We start from the raw sequence: 21,775 nt of genomic DNA on the forward strand, positions 1-21,775 counted from the left end.
TCTCAACTCCATACCAGAGCTTGCATTTGTGAAACATGTGCCCTTTCACCTACCTCACTGCGGCTTCGCAGCCTCTGGAACCTGTGAACCTTGTGCTTAAAAGACTGGTAATGTTCTTTAAGTGTAGAGTTGCGATCTCCTTGTCCCCCACTGGCTGTTGAGTTCTGCAGCATTTCACCCTAATGCCTGTGACCTATATCAATCAATTTCAGCACACTGTTGTACATTCCCATTAATTAACTCTCCTGCTAACTATCTCCTTCTCATTAATTTTTTCCTTTCTACCCTTCTTTTTTTACAAGCATCATGCTCCATCAATTTTCTCCTTGTTAACTTCTGGTGATGTTAAAAAGATAATTCAACTTCTACAAAAATACCCTCTTGACATTTTTTTTTTTTTGCCTTTTCTGCTGTTGAACAGCTTTCAGTATTCCTTGCTGCCTTAATTTGATGAAAAAAACTTAAATAAAACAGGAGCAGTGAACACCAAAAATTCAGGTCACTCTGAAAACAAAATGCAGAGAAAACAGTGACTTACCAGTTCGAGCACATCATACTCTGATTTGATCACTATTCTCCCTGTATAGTAACTTCTAGCTCCAGGGTAAGTGGCATGCTTGGACTGCAAATCAGGCAAGTCACCTAAGGAACCCAGGCCAAGGTATCTCTGATACTTTGCCATGGTCTACTGTGCAACTTACAAAAATGTGTACTCTTCAATTCATTCAGTTTGATTTGATTGCATTGTTTTCTTAAAGCATATATCAGTTTCCAAGACACCAAGATATCCACAATGTTCTCAAGGCACAATTAATGGCTATCATAACTGCTCTCACCTAATCCATTGCTAGTGCTTAACAGGCATAAAGAGATTATCAGCCTTGGGGCCACAAAACCTGTCAACCATGTGTACAATAATTATACCAAAAATGTTATGGTGCAGAAAAAGCAATCAAAACAAGGATTTTTTACATTCATCACAATCTCTTCAGATGCTGCATCACCAACTACTTTAAAATCATAGACCATTAAACTTAACCAAGAAACAAAAGGCTTCAATTCTGATCATCCATCAATTTCTCCCAAATATTATAATACACAGTCTGTCACTACCTGTACTTACTATTCTCTTTAGTAAAATGCTACATCTTCTTCATATTCAAGGTTTTATATCAGTATATTTCTTAATGAGTCACTAAGCAGTCATTATGGTCTTTCATGTATCTTGGCTAACATGCTGACATAATGTTAGTGGCAAACACCTCCAAGTAGAGACCTCCAAGTAATGCAGGGCAAATAAAAAAATGGGCATACAAACTAATGTCAACATGCAATTTTCAGAAAAAAATGCAAGGACCTGAAATTTGCATGAAATACTGTTTTTCAACCCAACAGAAAAAAATAAATATATAAATGAATAATCACTATTTAAATACTTTGGAACATACAATTGCAAATATTATTTGTACAACTGGTCAAATGTACCTATGTACTTATGAATCTAATCACATCCTCCAATATCTTTTCCAATGATAGGGCTTCTGAAGCTGCTTCCTTGAAATCTTTTGTCCTGAAGTGACCTATAATGACTTATTCAGAATGGCACCTGGTATTTCAGGCTGAGGAAATTGGGTGCAAGATAAATACACAAATCTGCTACAATACACTTCTCTTTACAGAATGTAGAAAAAAAAATTTAAGAGGCAAAGTTTAAGGTTTTCGAGATGTTTTAACTTAAAAGTACATGAGCCAACTTATCTGAGAAAAAGTAATACTTTTTGATCATTCATGACTCCCTTGATTTAATGTCACCAAAAATTCTACCAAATCACCTCTTAATGAACCTAGCCACCTTGGACCATCTTGACAAAACAACCAAGAAATCAGTGCTAGAAGTGATGGCAGAATTTGAGAAACCTATGCTTAATGGGTCAAGGACTTTTTAATTTCCACAGATTATTATGGTGAGCGTCATGAAAAAAGAATCAAAGGTTGGTTAGTTGGAGAAAAATGTTTACCCCAGGAAATTTTGTGAAGTTTGTATGAGGGTTTTGCAGGAAAATCTTACACTAGGCACCTTTAAAGAGGTCCACATTCTTCAGCATGATAACAAATGCATCTCTGTTATATTGAAGATATGTCGTTTGTCATATGTGTCATTTTCATACACCCCCCCCTTCAAATGCCCACACTGTGGTCTATGGCACAATAAAACCATATAAACCATTCTAAACAAAACATCACTGGTGAAAATGGTTAAATATTTCAAATTCCCTTCAGATAATTTCAAATTTCATTTTCCCCAAGGCAAATTTCTTAGAACACAACCAAAATGTGATATAGATGTCTATATGAGCTATTGTAATAAATTGGATTTGCAGTGAAGACTAACTTAGTATGAGGAACTTCAGAAAAAGATTTAATACAACAACCTGGTCCATCACTTCTAAGAAAGAGCAGCATATGGACAGTGCATACACTACACCACAGCTTTCTTTCAGCCAAGAAACATCGATCAATCATTCCCATAGCGATATTGCCGTGCTTATGGCCACACCAATCATACCTTGCAATCGCAGTGGGGACTTATTGAGACATAAAGGAAATGAAATCCTCCATCCTAACATCTCAGCACAGGATTAAGATGCCAGACAAAAAGCTCTTTTGGAAGCTCTGTGGCACATTTTCCTAAAGGCATCTAAGGAAGGACTACAATGAGGTGTTGAAAATATTAACACCATTTGTAGCAATTTCATAAAACTGAAAAAAATTAAAATGACACAAAAAGAAAAAATGCTCTCAGCAAGAAAAACATCACTGACAGTTTTCTATGGATATCTTCACACATATTTGAAAAAGAGTTATAAAAGTACAAAATCTCCAGCAAAAAATTTAAAACAAAACATCAAAATGACTTAGGTGGTTTGTTTCAAATCACTGTGGCTATATAGCAATGGACAAATAAAAAGCATTTTATGTACAGCACATCCTCCTCTTGGGGATGAAACATATTCTGATTTGAAAACAAAACACATATCTTTGTTTGGATCAGGCTTATTTAATGTGCTTAGAGTACAAATGAAGAATTTGATACTTTGACTTCTATAACATGCCTACAGCAGGTGATGTAGCATGACTAACCTCTGTGATCTGTGGCTGGCCAAGTTGTTTCAGAAAATAAGACATCAATAAAAATTAATTTCGAAATGGACAGCAAATCTCCCTCTCTTATCTATCCAACTATATACAGACTAATGAAACAATTTAATAATGGATGAGAGGTATCCAGGAGGCATCTGCAAAGTTGAGAAAATGAGGTGAGAATGAGTGGCAACAGTGTTGCATTTTGCTCTTCCTACATTTAGGCACATGCAAACTTTTCCAGCCATGAGAACACTACAAGATAAAAAATATTGAAACTGAAAAATGAAACTTGTTTTATTTATGTTGTCTCTGCATTGCATACCATATTTATAATGCCAACATGAAGTTCTAAATTAAAATTGTCAGCACCACCATAAAACCATTGTTTGAACTGTAATATGCATGTAAGTACGTATACATAGGTACATATGCAGGTACATATGTATGTACACTGAGCAAAAATATAAATGCGCCAAGCAATACATAGAAAAATTATCAGCATTATGGGTTACAAATATTTACATTAAATCAAACAAAGTGAATTTTGTTGTTCAATATGCTATAGATTACTGTCTGTAGCTACAAATTCCTGTCAGTAACCTATTAAATGTTACATTTTAATTTTTTGCTCAGTGTATGTATGTCCCTATCACACATTCATATTCATTTTTGATATTGAAACAAGAAAGTAAGTCTCCATCTATCTATCTATCTATCTATCTATCTACATTAAAAATATATTATGATCTAATCCTGTGCAACATTTATTGCAATCTCCTAAGTTAAAGTCACCTGGTGCACACAGGTTTATCCTGTCATGAAAGACATGTTTTGGCTTTTGAGCAAAACAACAGCATGTCTAAAACACGAAGATTTTATTTGGGAAATTCTCATTTCTCAACCTGTCTTATGATAAGATTTACCCGATTTACTAATATCTGCTGATAAAAGGTGGTTAATCTTAAAATGTACCTGTGTTTTAGTGCTTGCATGCATCAAAAGGCAGGTTCAAAGCTGTACTAATTAGGCCCTAAATGGCTTAATCAACTGATGCTGCAAGGTGGCAACATTACAATGGCTTCACAGTATCCTGTGTGATGGGTACCCCAAGTTTTCTGGTGATATCAGAAAGATTACTCATGGTTTTAGGAAATATGGGTCTAGATATACTTTAATTAACAAACTGTGTCATCACCTGCCCATATCAAGTTCCATACATGAGGTTACTGTTGCTGTGTCTTATGTTTATTCAATTGCAAATGCTTCCAAAGAGGCAACAGCTACAAAAAAGTAAGAAAAGTTGTTGACATTCTCTGTTTATGTACTATTTAATAATCCAGATTTCCACAACTGACAACTAAACACTACATGCCATGCAGCAAGAATGTTTAAGTATGGGAACATTGGGAAGATATTAAATGGAGACTTCAAGTCAGTTCTGAATCCTATTTAATACAAGCTCTGCAGCCAGGTGCCAACTTCTATGCTTACATAACAGAAGTAAATTTTGAAAACAGTACCATCATGAGTGTTAAGAGTAATATAATGAAATGTACCCAATGGCTTATGCATTCCCTATCTTTAAAGATACACAGCTTAGCAAATGGACTTTCTGCTAAAGATAATGAACCTTTAAGGCAGGGACATGATTCTCACCTGTTTTCATATTAATGGATCGCATGTGCTTGTTGTGTTTTCCAGCACTTAAAATTGACATTTTGCCAAGTTTCTTGGGTTGTAAGTACCTATAATTAAAGGGAGATTATGCTTCTGTTGTTGACGATTTATGGTGAAATATTTGGCTTCCTATATGAACAGAAACATGGAATTTGTGTGTCCTGAACTAGCTATGTTTGGGAAATATGTAAATAAAACAAGACATCTTACCAATGGTGAACTTCCATAGTATAACATACGAGAATGGATGCTGATTTTATCAGACTGATAGAGGGAGTCCAATGAAGCATGACCTCGGGTGTGTGAAAGATAGAGGGTTAGTTACCCAATCTCCATCTTTCTCTCCTCAGGGATTTGGGGGGGAGGGGCACCTGACTGAACCAGCATACCTGAGGGGTGACTTGTTGTAATACCTGTCACAGCAATCATTTCCAATGAAGTACGGCTGTCTGCAGATGAAATATTGGCTGGTAAATCTCAGTTAATTCTTCTATAGCTATTCACTAATGAAACTAATTACTAAGAATTCAATTTAACTAAAAGGCATGCACTTTATTCTTTTTGAAAGACTGTCACTGATAGGTCTGTGTGATCACAGATAACAGGTAACCATGACAATCAGCTCACCTGCCACTCTGACCTTTTAAGTGTCTCCAAGTGTTTTTAGTCAATTAAACTCCAATTTAGATTGGAGAGAGAGATATGACTTATACTATACAAGAGCACAGCATTATTTTTGGTATTTTTTAAAGAAGCACATGAAGGATAAAATGGAGATTCAGACTTTGCTCACATCTGTTATTAGCTCTAGTAAGCAATGAACACTGTAATTGTGTTTTAATGAATTCAAATTATACAGTAAGAGTATAATTTGAAGCATCATTTTTAAGTCCTGTAGTAGATAGTTATAATAACATGAGTATTGTTTATTTAACTGTCCTACTGAGTGAGAAAACTGGAACACTGAATATCATTTTTGTTTAAAAAAGCTGCAGCACATAACCAGTTACACAACAAAATTCTATGTAACATTATGTAATCACCCTCACTCATTCATTTGCATGGAAACAGCAGCTTGCAATCTATCTAGATTCAAAAGTGGCTTTCCCCCTAAGAGAGACATATTCTGATAAACTACCTTCCTATTAGAAGCCTTCACATCTTTATTGGATTTGTCCTTTTTCATCTCTTAGTCACAACAGTCTATTGGATCAGCATACCAATGACACATGACAGTATTATTCAAATATAGCTCTGTCTAATAAGGCGGTAAGTAACTAAAACCAGCCATTCAGACTTATCATACAAAAACTTTTCTCTTCCCAGCTCTAATATTACCACAAAGACAGTTCTATGAAGAGAGAGATAAATTGATTTTTTTGCACAATTTGAGATTTTCATATGAGTCGCCTACATCCCTTGTTGTCCATCAAGTAAACAAGAAATGTTAGGTATACTTCAACATGCAATACAAAATTAAAACCTAGAAATTTGATGCCAATCACTTGAAAACATGAATTTAACATTCTTTCATGTACATCATCTGTGGACTTTCCTCAGAATCAAATCCTAAGATGCAGTTAGAGCAGCATCATTTCAGTTGATATAAATTATGATTTTTCTTAGGCAAATATATTTATAAATAGAGGAGGAAGTTCTGTTGAATGGATCATGGCTACAAAATTTATTGTAAATAATCACCTCACATTCATCAAGTTAAAATAATCATTATTATTTCTATTGCATATTTCCTATTCATACCATACTGTAGGCTTATTCTTCAACTTCAAGCTATATGACCACTGAAAATAGCAAGCTTCACCCTGTACGACCCTCTAAAACTAGTTATCATTCTTATTGACTGCCATCTTCCAGCCTTCTCTAACTTAAAAGTTTGAATGTGATACATAGTCAATGCAGAGTGATCTTAGTTTAAGTCCCTGAAGACCTGCCCTATTCCATCTTGATAAATCATTTGGAATAATGCATTTAAATAACAGATAATATTTGAATACCAAAAGGTCAATCTTTGTTAAATCTGCTGCTGTTGTAGACTCAATAATCTTAGTCATAAATGGTCATGAATAAAAATATGCTCTTCTACCACACATTTTACTAGTCAAAAACTCAAAATGTAGGTACAAATTGAAATTCAGTACTTACAGTGCTCTTATAAAAGACATAGATTAATGATGGCCATTTAAGACACACACACATACACACACCTGATATTTAAACAAAATCACGGAGTATGGAGCGAATTAAACAGGACTAAGTCCAGAATTCTTGATGTTTTTTCAATTAAAATACCTACATTACATTAAACATAATGTCAATATAGATGCACACAGTAACATGTCTATATTAATTTTTCCTGTGATGTTCCTAATCATGTTCCTAAGATAGCAATCTACATTAGTATCCATAGTTAACTCTTTAAAAAAAAGTAAAATTCTTGATGTCATAAAATTTCCTTTATAAACATAAATAGAATATTTTATGTAGCAAAAGTCTAGCCCAAAGTAAGATCACTGGTCGATCAATCATGCCTGTTTCATGACGCATACATTTCAGGGTTCTATTCAATATCTAATTTAGAAAGCGACATCTTATGAAGATGGGAACAAAATTAATTTCTACCAGTATCCAACATTAGCAATGTCTCTTTTCAGTCCAAAAAATAAAATTGCATTTAATATATATACAGCTTGGTAAATGGACAAATAAGTATACAGAAAAATATAACTTTTTTTTTCACTTTGTCTTGTCTATTGGAGGTCCCATTAGACATGAAAACCAGAATATAATAACAAAAGTCTCTTTTTGGACAAAAATTCAAAATGAGATTCAAATTGGCATGTCTTGAATTCTTATCACCCACTGTGATTAATGGAAATAAGAATCTTTTGCAGTTATTTGGACTATCACAAAAAATTTCTTAAAACATAAATTAACCAGTCCTTTCATTAGTAATCAACTGATCATTGAATCTGATAGGTCAATAAATAATTGTTTTTTTCCATTTCTGCAACTTTCTTTCTTTCTCAAAGCTACAGAAAATATTTAAAACTACTTGTCATCATAAAAAAACAATCATATATTGTCTACTCAAAGTTATTGGCCCTTAGCAGCTATGAGTATCATTTCATAGTAAATAAAGTTTAGTGCTTTGATTAAATCAATTTTTGATCCTCTTCCAACTTTAACATTTCATCTTCATCACAGTTCATTTCTGGGTTATTGAATTACAAATCCAATATCAGAATACACAAATTGCCCACCGAATCATGTAATGTCAATTGCCTAGGGACTTATGAAAAATCATTAAAATAATTAATTATTAACTTCTGACCAAATTTAACCCGCATAATTTGTGTATTATGAACTATACTTCATTGGAACAGAGTATAACTGAGATGTTACACAGGTGGCTACATTTTTGATATCTTTGACTTTGGCTTTCGCAAGCATGTACAAATAATATGATCATCATGCACTCAACTACATTTCACATTAGTTATTTTATCACAGACTTACATAAAATTCAACTATGTGAGATATAAATACTGGAACTAACTAAGGTCTTTCTGCATTTACATGTTTCAAACTGTTAAGCAGCCACAACATTGAAACTTACTCTGTAACCAACTGCAACTTTACCATCATGATCTTGCAACTTGCAGTGCAATCCTTCATGATGTTTTCTTGAACCAGAGCGAGATGGGCGATATTTTAGCTCAGAGGTGGAAGGAGTGTTGGGGAAGTATTGCACCCCTTTCCTGGTGTACGATGGTGGGCTACGACACGCAGGGTGATCCCATTTATCCACCTTATTTGCCGACTGGTAATGGGAATGATGAGTGTGATGCTGGCATTGGTGGTGGTGGTGGTGGTGATGCTGTTTTTGTTCACTGTGTGCTCCCCTCTCATCTTTTCTGCCCAGGGGACTGGACTCTGCTGCTTTTGTAGCTCCCTCTGCCTTCACTTTGACTTTTGGTGTTTTTTTCTTCCGTAAACCCATCCATAAGGTGGAAGTAGCTGACTGTGCTTCAGAAGAATCCACTAAAGTTTGACATTGTAAATCAACCTCCACAGATTTTTTAGATTTAGATGGTCTTTCACTAGATTTAGATATCCTTTTTAACAGAGAGATCCCTTTCGTTCTTTTCCGTTCTTTAGATTCCTCCACGCACAGATCTGTATGTCTGTGTTCAGGTTCTGGCTGTTCATCTGTGTGTTTACTGGTACAACAAGAGTACTGATTTGCCATTCTATCGTCTTTATTCACCATATATGTCTTCCTTTTTTCTACAGTCTTACCTTGTGCAGAGTCACCAGCTTCTGCAGTTGCGTAGGTTTTTCGCTGTTTATGTTCACTTCCACCATTGTCATAATGAGAATCTGTCAATAAAGGCTCAGAGTTTTCAATATTCTGATATGCTGTCTGTCTCCTTTTTTCATATTTCCCCCTTTTCCTGGACTCTATCAGTGCCTTCCATTTCTTCATATTTGTTCAATAGATCTAAGTGCGAATTACAAATAATTTACAAGTCTAACATCTTCCTACTCCCACATGACTGCAGCCAATCATCTGTGCGTCAAACCAACAGAATTCTGAGGGTTAATTTCATATATGAATACACACTAGATCATACAACATACAAAACCAACCATCTTGAGTGCCCTTGCACATGTATGTGCTTACATCATTAGGCAAACAATGCTGTATCATTTACTAAAGATAATACAGTTGCTGAAGGATACAGTCTATTATCTTTGGATTTGCACCTTTCTTAAAGAGAAAATTGATCCCCGAGCTACCTGGAAAATCAACATTGGTGGTGACAGAGTGATTTCCGCCAACAAAGAGCAGCAACCGAAAGAAGCCATCCTGCTGTCTCCTGATTATTGACAAGCATCCTTAGTAGAACTAGTTTTTGCCATTTGCCTTGTCCAAAGATATTGCATGATCTTTTCTTTTCCCATACAAGTTCTGGCAGTGAAAAAAGGGGCTGCAGAGTAGGTCAGGTCAATAGTTTGCCATTTTCTCTGCAACAGCTAAGGTGAGACGCAAGTTCTCGATCATCAGAGATTAGTTTCAAAGCATCCTCTAATCCAATCAAATGTAGCTTGAATAGTCAGCTGAGGTAATTGCAAATTCAGCTCCCTTTGATTTTTTTCCCTTCAACTCTCCTATTCTCATCAAAGCAATGAAGGGTACGAAGAAAAACAGAGCCTGCAAGTCAAGAAACAACAACAACTGGTGTCCATGAATATTTCAGTCCCCTGATTTTACAGTATTGTCACCAAAACTCAGGGTCAACAATCTTTAAAAATATGTATAGCTTGAATGTATTGCTCCAAAGGACAAGACCTTGTGCTGCTGCTGCTACTATATGCTACAGCATTCAGCCATTGCAGCGCGGAATCAGATTCACCAGTAGATAGCACTGCCACATTCCTGGAACTCAATCCTCTGCTGAGCTGACACAGATAATGTTGTCTGAAAACTGACAAATCTCAAGACTACATTTTGGCGAAGCCAAATCTCGTGGCCGTAATTTGGTTACTACTAATCAGAGTTTTTCCTGATTTAGATAATAACTAATAAGTGGATTTACAAAAATGGGCCTATTGACCTTTCATCCATTGGTGTAAATTTATAAGAACAAGAAAGGTCCAATGCTTAGCTTTTCATCAAGGTTAACCTATTGATCAGGGTTAAAACTGCATTGAGATTGGTTACTATCATTTGATACACAGCAAACCACACGGGTAATTACCTGCAGAGGAGATAGGTATTAAAATGTCACTGGGAATAGGGAATGGACGTTAAATACCACAGCTCTCCACATGTATGTCTTATCAAGTAAGGAAGCATTTCAAATCTTTTATTCATTCACATATATTATGCTCTAGAGACAGTTACTGTGAAAGGCCATTTTCCACTTTTTTTTTTCAGACAAAAAGTCTAAACACAAAACATCTTATACAAAGGAATAATCCTTTTCCTGAAGTGGGTTATAATGGCCTACGAATAAGAAACCTTTTCCAGTATTGCCTAGCACAACTAATCTTATTGCTTGTTATCATTACAATAAGAACTAATAAGTGCTTGTGCCTACCTGAACAGAATTAATAAACTAAATGTTCTAATCCGCCACAGAGAAATGAAGAAGGGGAGAGGGTGTTGAAAAATGAAGTCCTCACAGGTATTTTGATTTGTCATCTGCATATCAAACAATTTTTGATCATTTATAGGTGTAATTAAGTTTTTGTGTCATACGTGGACACATTTGTTTCAATTATGCAACATTTTGTTAAGAGACACACAATTAATTTTCTAAAACTCCAAATTTCCATCTCTTTTTCTAGGCATTGTCAAGATTAATTCAACTGTTATTTTTCTTAGCTCTACTTTGATATGACTGCCCACATTCAATCCAATTATAGGAAAAAGAAAGCTTCCTGTTGTGCTGTTTTTAAGATTCTTGTGACACATGAAGAAGTGAAGAGATAATCATGAGCCATTAGGCTTACCACAGACACAAATGTGACACATATCAAAATTTAAGTAAAAAGGCACCAGCAGGCCATACAACTTCATTTATCCCCCCTCAAAAATTAACAATGATAAAATAAAAAATAAAATAACTAAATAAAACCACACACACACAACAAACTTTTTTTATTTAATCTCCAATTACAGTGTCTATAAGGATTTTCCTTTAATTTAAGTCTACAGTTCTCTATCATCTAAGAGGCAACATTTATCTTCCTTAATGGCAGAACTTGTGAAAAAATCCCAATAATGAAATAAAGTGAGTGATTGTTTCATCAAACATTCCAAGTTCTTTTATGCTTGGCTTGCATTATTCAAACCTAGTGGGAATAGGAACTCATCAATAGCACGTCATGGTTAGCCTTTTCCATTGGGCAAGCTATGGACATAACATATTTGTAACACATGCAATGCAACTTTGAAATTCAATACTGTGACCTAGTTTCAACATTGCAAAAAGAAAAAAAAAAGAAAGAAAAGGAAATTAGGGCATGGGATTATAAAACTGACACTGTCAGTATCCTGCTATGGGTAAAGGAATCACCACAAATGAGCATTTTAGTACACAGCCATATTTAAAACTGCTACTTCAAAAAATAAAAAAATAAATAAATCTTGATCAATTGGTGCTAACTAATGGAGGTTACAAAACAGGAAACCTGCATGGTGGAATTCCCATTATTCTATCTTGTTCTCATGAATAATTTCAATATGGTTTGGCAAAAAAGAAATAATAATCCAGCAAGGTCTGACTTTCACTGCATTGCAATTATTGTGCCTGTGCTAACTTAATTGTTTTTTGGCTGCATTTTCAGTTAGGTTTTGATGGCTTCCAATAAAGTGCATGCTATCTCAGCATAATATGATTTCTTAACATTGGAAGCCAATCTAAAAGCAAGACTTAACTCAATTATAATAGCGTCTGTAGGACAGAGATTAGACAGTCTTCCTATGGTTAGAAATTGTAAAGATATTACCTGTTCAAAGAGAACATACCTTGTTATTCAGCTATCACAAAATCATTAAAAATGTCTTTAAACACTTTTTTTCTGAGAATGTATATCTGCACCTCCACGATACTGGGTAACAGCAGGGGGTGATCATCTTTGAATTACAATTCATGCAAAAGGGGATGGACTTGTCTTATTACAACGAACAATTTTATGTTTCCAAACATTGCATTGCTGTTTAATTAATTCTCGGCTGAGCTTCTGATGCCTGGACACATGCGCAGAAGTATTTCTAAACTGTGGAGTTCATCAGTTTGCACTTATATCTGTCGTGTGTATATGGAGCTCATCTTCTTCGTCTTGTTGTTGCACAAAATCGACAAACACATTTTTCAAAGCAACCGCGACCGCCATTTACTTTCTCTCTTACTTCCTACTGCCCATGAATCTCCTCCGAGCGCAGCCGAGAATTAATTACAGCTTTGGAAGCTTAACTCGCTCGCCCTGCCAGTAATTACGCTGCAGGGTATTCAGGGCACAGACCGTTATCACAAGATACCACCAATAGATTTTTAGAAAATAGATTTTTCATGTGAATGGTCCCTAAAACAGGGCTTAAATCTGGGACACAGACATACCACTCCGTTTTGCAGCTTTACGTTATGGAAAAGAAAGTTCTCAGAATAGCATTTTCATGTTTTTGGTCATCTCAGGGATCATTTACGGCACACACACTAGAGAAAAACAAAAATTGCTCTTCATCACAAATTGATGGGTGAGGAAAATGGGTTGTTGTGCTATCATTTCCACTCTCAACTGCAGTACAAAGTATTATCTCCCATACACGTAAACTATACAAATCATTAAATTTTGGGATTTGAATACATGAAATACGCTCTGCTTTTCATAAAACAACAATGTGTTAGGAAATCCTGTCATCTGAGCGTGTAATCACAGATGTTATGACCCAATCCTGTTTTGTTTCCTCCATACTTGCAGGACAACGAAACCACAGCTAGTGTGTAGTTTCGTTTCCCCATTTAGATTTGGCCAGGGACTTAGCGTAAGGAGTGGAGATTTCCACTGATGATGTAATGACCTGGTCACATGAATATTAAATGAGACTAATTAAATTAGCTATACCCAGTCCCAACTTTTTGGCATGTAACTCACGAAAAATGACTTCATGTCATCATTGCTTTCCCAACTCTGTGAAGTTAAGTGAACTCTTCCCTGATAATTTTTATATGCGTTTAATGTCACATTTTCCCAACTTTATGAATATGAAGCAAAATACGATGTATATTATAAACGGAAAGCGTGTACACAAAAGACGATTTCATGTCATTGCTGTTTAACCGCCGATTCAGGATTGCAGCGTGCTTTCCCAACTATGTGAAGTGAAGTGTACTCTTCCCCGATAATTTTTGTATGTGTTTAATTTACCATTTTCCAAACTTCATGAATATAAAGCAAAATATGATGCATATTTTAAGCGGAAAGGGTGCTCACAAGATCAGTTGCCTATGTCCCAATGTTGTTACCCAGTATCGTGGATGTCCAGATATATGAGTGCTGCATAAGACCCCAGAGTATACAATTTCCAGACATTATTCAGATAATTAGAAAGATAATGAAATGTATGGTTATTTAAGAAGCAAGACACTAGTATGGCATTTAGAAGCAGTCCACAGAGAATACCAAACACAGACAGAAAAAGAAATACCTGGCATTGGGGCATATTATTAGAAATGAGCATGGAATGCAAAGGATGGTAAAATCAGATAAGACTTCCTCAGAAAAACTTAGTTCCGTGACATAAATGATGGACTTTGATCCAGCACAGAGATTAAACAGACATGAGAATAGAATAACCTGGAACCCACGGCAGGAAAACAGCCATCTCAAGGTTCACATTATTTAGCAGTAATTCAGAACTTAGTTTACTCATTTATCTCCTTCATCAGAAAAAAAAAACTTGTTTTAAAAGTACATTTTAAATATCACAGACAGTAAATAAAAAACTTTACTTGCCAAATGTATCTTAGTTCTGTATTCAGTACAGGTCTTTACGAACTGACTGGCAGATCACAGATTTTGTCCCTGTACATCAGAGACAAAAAAAAAAAAAGGCTGATGGTCAAGTCAGAAATAGACAAGTAGTCATTTATCAATTCTCCCTTTTTAAGCAACTCAAACCTATGCTACAAGAAGTATAAGAAAAAATTGCTACAACTCTCTATCAGACTGACAAGGAATGCAAGTAAGACTACCCACAAATATCAGGCAGCATTCACATCGAGTTGAGCCATGGCTCTACAAAGCCACGACCTAAATATGGTGGACGTACATGAAAGGAAAACCGCCTAATCTTTTAATAGTCTCTCCGTCTCTCACACGCCTCCCTACGCGTCGTCCCTGCGGGGGTACAGTCATTAAATCTCGGCTCCATTCGCCCGGAAGCTGGGGAGGCGTGTGAGAGGCAGAGAGACTATTAAAAGATTAGGCGGTTTTCTTTTCATGTATGTCCGCCATATTTAGGTCGTGGCTTTGTAGAGCCATGGCTCAACTCGATGTGAATGCGGCCTCACAGTAATATCTATCTGCTAGCACTGATTGCCATGCAGTTCTCCAATTATCATAGGGTTTAAAATGTGGTCAGTGGCTTTAATGTGGTACCAAGGCAATGTCTCTCACTAACTTAGTAACTACCACTTCTTCTTGTGACCTATGACAGCATTTAGTGACACTTACTAGACAGAAGAGTGAAATATAGACTAGCTCATTACAGGAGGCCAACCTAAAATTTCTGCAATCCCGCCAACCACCATCCCCATGACATGGGCACAGCAGGCAACTCAACTTGGGCTCTTCCTAGAAACTTAAAACATCGTTGGAAATCACACAGCGAATATACACAAGTTTCAAAATAACCATTGAATAAAGAAAGTAACTTGATAGCTGTTTTTATATTTCTTTCATATCAACAAGAGCATTGAAATCAGATCAATGAAAACACTCAATTGAAGGGTTGAAAGCAGGAAAATCTTTCATGCTGTTGTTCTTATGCTAAAAAATTAAGACATTTCCTAAAATGTTAAAGCCATTAATTTGAAATTTGACTGGTAAATAAATGTATATAAAATGGCATATATAATATATTAAGAAATGTTACATTTTTTATGACAATCAGATCATTGATTGACTTTTTTCTTTTACAGATGGAGCACAATTATAATGAAAGGCTTTCACATTCATATTTCTACATTTAAAAGATGCTCTTGACAAAGTTTTTTCCACATGCAAGGCTATATATCTAATACTTGATGAAGTCTCACACAACTGCAAAACACAGCTTCAAAGCAACTATCACAAATTAATGACAAGATAATTCCAACACTTTGTTTCATTCAATCTGAAACATGAATATTCACAAAAGAGGACAAAGACGTGCCAGGAATAACACTCCATAACATTTCCAATGGTAATTAGATGCTACCAGCATCTCCAATAACACATCATATTATGTCCAATGAACAGTGCTCTAAACTGTGATCTCAAACAACCCATCTGCAAACATTTAAGTTTTCAAGGTCAAACATCCGTATAGGTAATTCCCCAGAAATATGAATTTTTATAGGTATCTGGAAACATATTGCACATCAAAGCAGTTAGCTAAAAATCAGTGCAAGTTGTTTAACGGATTTAACCCCTCCCCCACCCCCCACCCCCCACCCCCGGGCCTTAAGCATTGTCAATATCATGCTCAGTTGGTGTTAAATTGATCAAAGTTTGCATGCGTGCACAGATCACTGAGTTATAACAGAATGGTAAGAGGCTTTTGCTCATTTTAATTGTATATTGATCGGCCTTTATGTACACACAAGTGGCTTTGCTACAAAGTAAAAAGATGGTCCAAGTCATTACAACAGCCTATGCAAGCTGAGCTAATAGCAAATCAATAAAGCCTATCATATAGCTATTGGAAGTAGAAGCAATCAGAGGTCACACGTTTATATCTTCATGATTTATATTAGGAGGGTGAGCATGATGAAGTGGAATGCAGTAGATGAGAAGATGTGATTTGCTGGAACAGTGTCACATCTGGAACAATCATAAATGAAGAGGAATAAAGATTCAGCAGCACAATTCATGTTAGTTTTATTCCACAATGAATTGCAGAAGAAAAATTCAGGGGTAATGATATACGATATTTGGTTTTAAAATCTCAATACAGACAATTATAATAATAATTATTATTATAAATAAATACAATCATAAATAAAAAAAAAATAAGAAAAACATTGAATTTAACCTCCAAGATGAAAAATATTCCAAAATGCCATTATCAAATCCGTCCTCCATCTCCCGCCTACCCATTGATAAAAGGATAAGGGGCCTTTTTTGGCCTGAAAATAGGATCTAGTTGGCTTTATAACAGAGCTAAACATTGCCCTAGGTTTAAAGATAAATGGCCCCCACCTTCTCAAATGTACCTGGTAGTAAAGCAATGGTTTGGCAGCATGCAGGCTAAATAATTTGATAATTTGATCTAGGATCAGTTTGTTGAGGATGTGTTAATCTATTTTTTTTTTCAGTGCCACCGCCATGAAATCCTTTTAAATCAGAACTATAGCTACTGGGATATACCTTGACGACAAGCTATCAATATCAGAGGTGAAGCATATGGAGTTACTATTCAGAAAGTGCCTAGTAAAATATTCACACTACAATTTACTTCTGACGCAGATGCTGATAATTTGCTATGTGCTGGTGACACAAATCATTACAGTGTGGTTTCATCTGTCAAGTCAAACAGAGGCGCGCCACAAAAAGAGACAACCTTTGACACAAAGTAATCAGAAGCATAATCTCTGTTTGCTACCTCTGTTCACCTGAGGTTTTTTCCAGGTGTTGCCATTCCAGACAACTACAGTGAAAAACAGCAGAGGGAGCTGCTAGAGTTGCTAATAATGTCACTGAAAAGGAAAAGCTGCCTGAACAGAGACATTAATTAAGAAGACGCGGTTTAACCTTAACCCACACATAAACCCACACAAGCAGACAGATGATAGAAGTAGTATCAATTCTTTTTACATAAAACACTTCCAGTACTTAGCTATCAACAGAGATGAAAATGGGCAATATAATTAAGCAAATATAATACATATAGTAAACTGCAGCTCTGCCATTCTTCATATTTACTAGGCCTAAGAAGCAAAGTCAAGAGAACGTTGAATGGGTTTCTCATACCTGTGCTATGTAGGTTCAACCATGTGTTGGAAATACCTGCGTCACAAGGTATTCTTGACAAATCAACCATAAACAATACAGACCCTATTCAACAACAAACATAAAGAGATGAGGTTGGAGTGCATCTTAAAATTATTTGTGTTACTTCTAGAAAAATATTTTCTTTTGTCAATTAATAAATGTCCTCTTAGTGAAGCTGGTGTATAAACTGCAGGTCAGGCATTAATATCTCAGCGAGCACTTTGCTCCCAAACTCAAAACTCTCATTTGCACCTTAGTATCAGAAGAACGCTGATTTTCATTCCTCAAATACCTGACCTTTTTTAACTCTGGGAAACAGTCAAATGAAGGTTAAAACACCAGCAAATGGAATTGGATTTTCTCATTTACGTACTTTTTCGACATTGGGATCTAATCTCTTCACCAATAATACTTCCGATGTTTTCTGCAGCATGAATTCTAAATCCTTATCCATGGCCCGACTTAGCTAAGGGAAGTAAGCCAGATCTGTATATTCGAGAAAGAAAACCTGAAAAAATAATTTTTCCACCAAAACCATATCAAAAAATGCTGTAAGGTGGCCAAATGAATTCTGCTGGAAGAAAAATCTGGCATCAATTATATGAAAATATTACATTCACAAAAAGCAATCTACATGTAGGTCTGCTAAAATACAATTCCCCAAATAATACCAACATAAAAGAAGATTCAATTGAACACATGTGCAATGGTGCAGACAGTGGTTTTGATGATCTTAAAAAACTACCCAAAAAGCCATACATGCTAAGAAAACTTTGCTGTCTTCCCACTGGTTGCCATAAATGAAATAAAATCATTGTGAATAAGGCCATAAGCTAGATTGTGACAAAAAGAAAAGAAGAAAGGCCAATCTAAGTGAACCTTAGCACTACTTTGTGAAATACGTAGACTATCATCCATGATCAGACCATGGAAGATAATGTTTATATGCTGTGTGTGCAGAGTTCACTATTCTGGATGTAATAAACTGAAATTAGTCTAGGATTGGGGAAATAAATAGAAATGGGTACAGGGAGACAGATATTGGATACTGAATCGCTTCAGTTATTTATCTAATCAGCCTATGAATTGCTAGACTAGGTATTTGCTCCCATCAGAGGCCAGACCACAGCAATAAAATTTGCCCCATTTTTAGTGTGAAAAAGCATTTTGAAAGGATTATTATAAATTGGTTTTCAGTTTCACTGTTGAGCACTTTTTGCTTTGAATGATCACTCCCAGAAGGCAGTTAATCACACCTTTTTTGTAACTATATACATTGCGTGCTTGTGGTTAAATGCATTACAAAGTTGCATGGTTGTATGTATGCCTGTGAATATGTCAGCTTGCAGATGAAAGCACATCTGTGCACGCAACGTGCAGGCGTATGTGTACATGCACAGAAACTGAAGAACCCTTTACCATCTAAAACATCAATTGCAAGAATAAAGTAAAACATCACATAAAACCAATTTACTGCTTCCCACTGTTTTGCTAAAGATCATACAAACACAGCAGAGTTACACATAATGGACTTGCAGATAGAGTGCCATCCACAATTAATAGCCATTCTACCACATTTTATTGAATACCTGTTCTAAACAGCTGTTTAATATAGGGTGATTTTTCAGTTTTCTGCCAAGAACTTTCCATCTCTAAAATCTGAGTCTCATGGGCAGAACTTTAAAAGGAGGCACTTACGTACTTCAAATAGTCCTGGGAATACACAGTTCATAGCAAATTATGGATATGGAAAGCATCACCATACTATGAATGAGTTTCCAACTGAGTTCTCAAGTATATCTGTTTGATACATAAATACAAATAATTATGGTCCTAACTGTGTGACCATTACATTTGAATACACATAAACATTTACCTCTTATGAGGTTTGAATAGATTGCTTATGAACTTATGCACCTAAGATAACATGTAAATTCACAAAACTTATAATGAATATAAAATGAGAGAGAGAGAGAGAGAGGGAAAAAGTAATGATTTGGAATTTTGAGTGTACCATGTAATAAGCTAATAAAATAAGATAAAGTTTACAGGTCTATTACTTTAAGCCTTTTGGCTACGTTTCTAGCTATAAAATACCACACTGACAGGATTCCTTTCCTATCACCTGCCCTTAACAGTTACTATACTCTTAACCTAGTTGTTAACAAATCATGGCCAAGGGTTTACCTCAGAACCAGTTGTGGTATATGGCAGTGGCCACAGGGAACAATTTCACATGCAAGTAACATTAACACAACCCAGGAAAATATCTCCTAGCAGAACTGATGTTCATGTCTGGCTGTGTTAGGTTCATGCATCCCAAACTAAATATTTTGGATACATTTTACTGGGAAATCAGATAAATTTTGTGATGCTGCATTGGAGATAGGGAAAGGGGAAACACTATCCTATTTATGCCCTTTTTAAAAAGGGCTGCTGTCCTTCTATGACCACAGTGATCAGTAAATTCTGGTGACTTTCACCAGTCTTAGTCGTTCTCTGCTTTCATGGTCACCAAACCCCAATCTTTCTTTGAAAACATTCCTCAAAAGTTACCTGTCAAGATGCTACCACAGGTCAAGTCACCTGGGAGTCTATTACAACCTGTGGGGTTCAGGGGGAAAGTGACTTCAGACTTGAGACATTAATGATACCCACTGGGCTAGCTCTTGGGATGGTCACTATAACTTCAAGACTTTTGCAGCATTTTGAAAAGTTCCAAGATCTCATAAACTCCAAGACAGCCAACAAATCCCAAGACTTGAAACATCATTTGGACTCCACCTTTCATTTCTGGGACCATTCCCTATGACTGATGGCAAGATTATGCCATAACTCTTTCTCCAAGTGGTTGCAAGCCAGGTATAAATAACCTATAAGGGTTTTAAAGTACTAGCATATCTTTTAAAGTGTAGTGTTTTTACCTTCATGTTTTCTGTAGATTGGCACATAAAAGGTAGCAATACAGAAAGTTGACAGTTGATTCCATTTTACTCTTACAGAAATCTAAATTATGGATTCTACATAAGTTGGATCTCCTTGACTAAGTTAGCAAGAACATAGGGGACTAATACCCTCTACCAGGGCGAGTGATAGATTTTTTACAGATATTCACAGATATGTCTCTAACTAGATAGTTGAGCCCTAAATGACCATCTATCTAGCTAGAGACATATCTGTGAATATCTGTAAAAAAAAATCTATCACTCGCCCTGGTAGAGGGTAGGGGACTGAGTAGAATTCCAAGAAACTGGTGTGCTAGACAGTTAATCGGATTGCATTCAGCGAGAGTAGCTATTGCGACGTAACTCATTCTGAACAGCCCCATACACTCAACTATAATCAAAATACAGTGATGTGAATACAGAACTAGATCAGGCACTTGCAAAACAAGGACATTCTTCACGACTACAAGACTACAACCTCCATATATTTGAACTACATGGGAAACATTGCTGTGAAGGAAGCTTATGTACCACAGATTTCTCTGCTACATCAGCACTGTAGAAAATGACACCTTCTCCAGTAATCTATACTTGGCTAATTGCTTATTTTTTCATCTCTACAGTGCAGGCAATAATGAAGAATAAGCATGCCCTATAGATATCAATTGACCTGTCAATGGATATGTATTAGAAAGAGTCAAATTGCACAGCGTTATCACCAGGGCTTAGTTTTATTGAATAATTCATTTGGAGTAATTGACCAGCCTGACCAGTCATAAATAAAAGTCAATGCTGAACTGGCATACACTTTAAGTGCCACTTCTAATGTCATTTGCTACAAATCTCTTCATATATCCCTTAAATGCAATAATAATATTATTACCTCTGCCAAGGAGGCCGTTTTTGGTTCTGTTAGTTATTTAGTTTATGAGTTTGCAACAACAAGCAAAAAAAAAAAAAAAAAAAAAAAAAAATGGATTTTGGTGAAATTTTCAGGATAGGTCAGAAATGAACCAAGGAACATATGATTAGATTTTGGTGGTGGGATTACCATTGAAATGCACTCTGCTTCTAAGCTTAACAAGTTGAAATAATTGCATATAGACTCATTTAAAAGGTGCACATCACACTCTCATTGGATCACTATGCCATTTTGAACCAATTTCCTTGGTGGAGGTCTGTGCTCTCCGAGTGCTTTTCTTGTTAATTATAATCAAATTCAT

General features: G+C 35.8%; 1 protein-coding gene across 5 annotated transcripts in view; it reads right to left on the reverse strand.

Annotated features, from left to right (window-relative positions):
* The window catches only part of LOC106152588 (cGMP-inhibited 3',5'-cyclic phosphodiesterase 3A), a 60,969-nt gene that overhangs the window by 27,248 nt on the left and 11,946 nt on the right, over positions 1-21,775 (reverse strand). The window contains exon 1 of one of the 5 annotated variants that reach the window (XM_013526220.2): positions 8,459-10,293. The exons of 1 other annotated variant lie outside the window; for it this stretch is intronic. In XM_013526220.2, the coding sequence (XP_013381674.1) occupies positions 8,459-9,328 (870 nt within the window). In that variant the 5' untranslated portion in view covers positions 9,329-10,293. Of the gene's footprint in view, positions 1-53; positions 410-538; positions 754-8,458; positions 10,294-21,775 lie in introns of those variants that run through there. 3 more of the 5 variants (XM_013526221.2, XM_087002668.1, XM_013526224.2) reach the window with 3 other exon arrangements.

Source organism: Lingula anatina, chromosome 1 (assembly GCF_051362555.1).
Source record: "Lingula anatina isolate TDL-2025a chromosome 1, LinAna3.0, whole genome shotgun sequence".
Lineage (NCBI taxonomy): Eukaryota > Metazoa > Brachiopoda > Lingulata > Lingulida > Lingulidae > Lingula > Lingula anatina.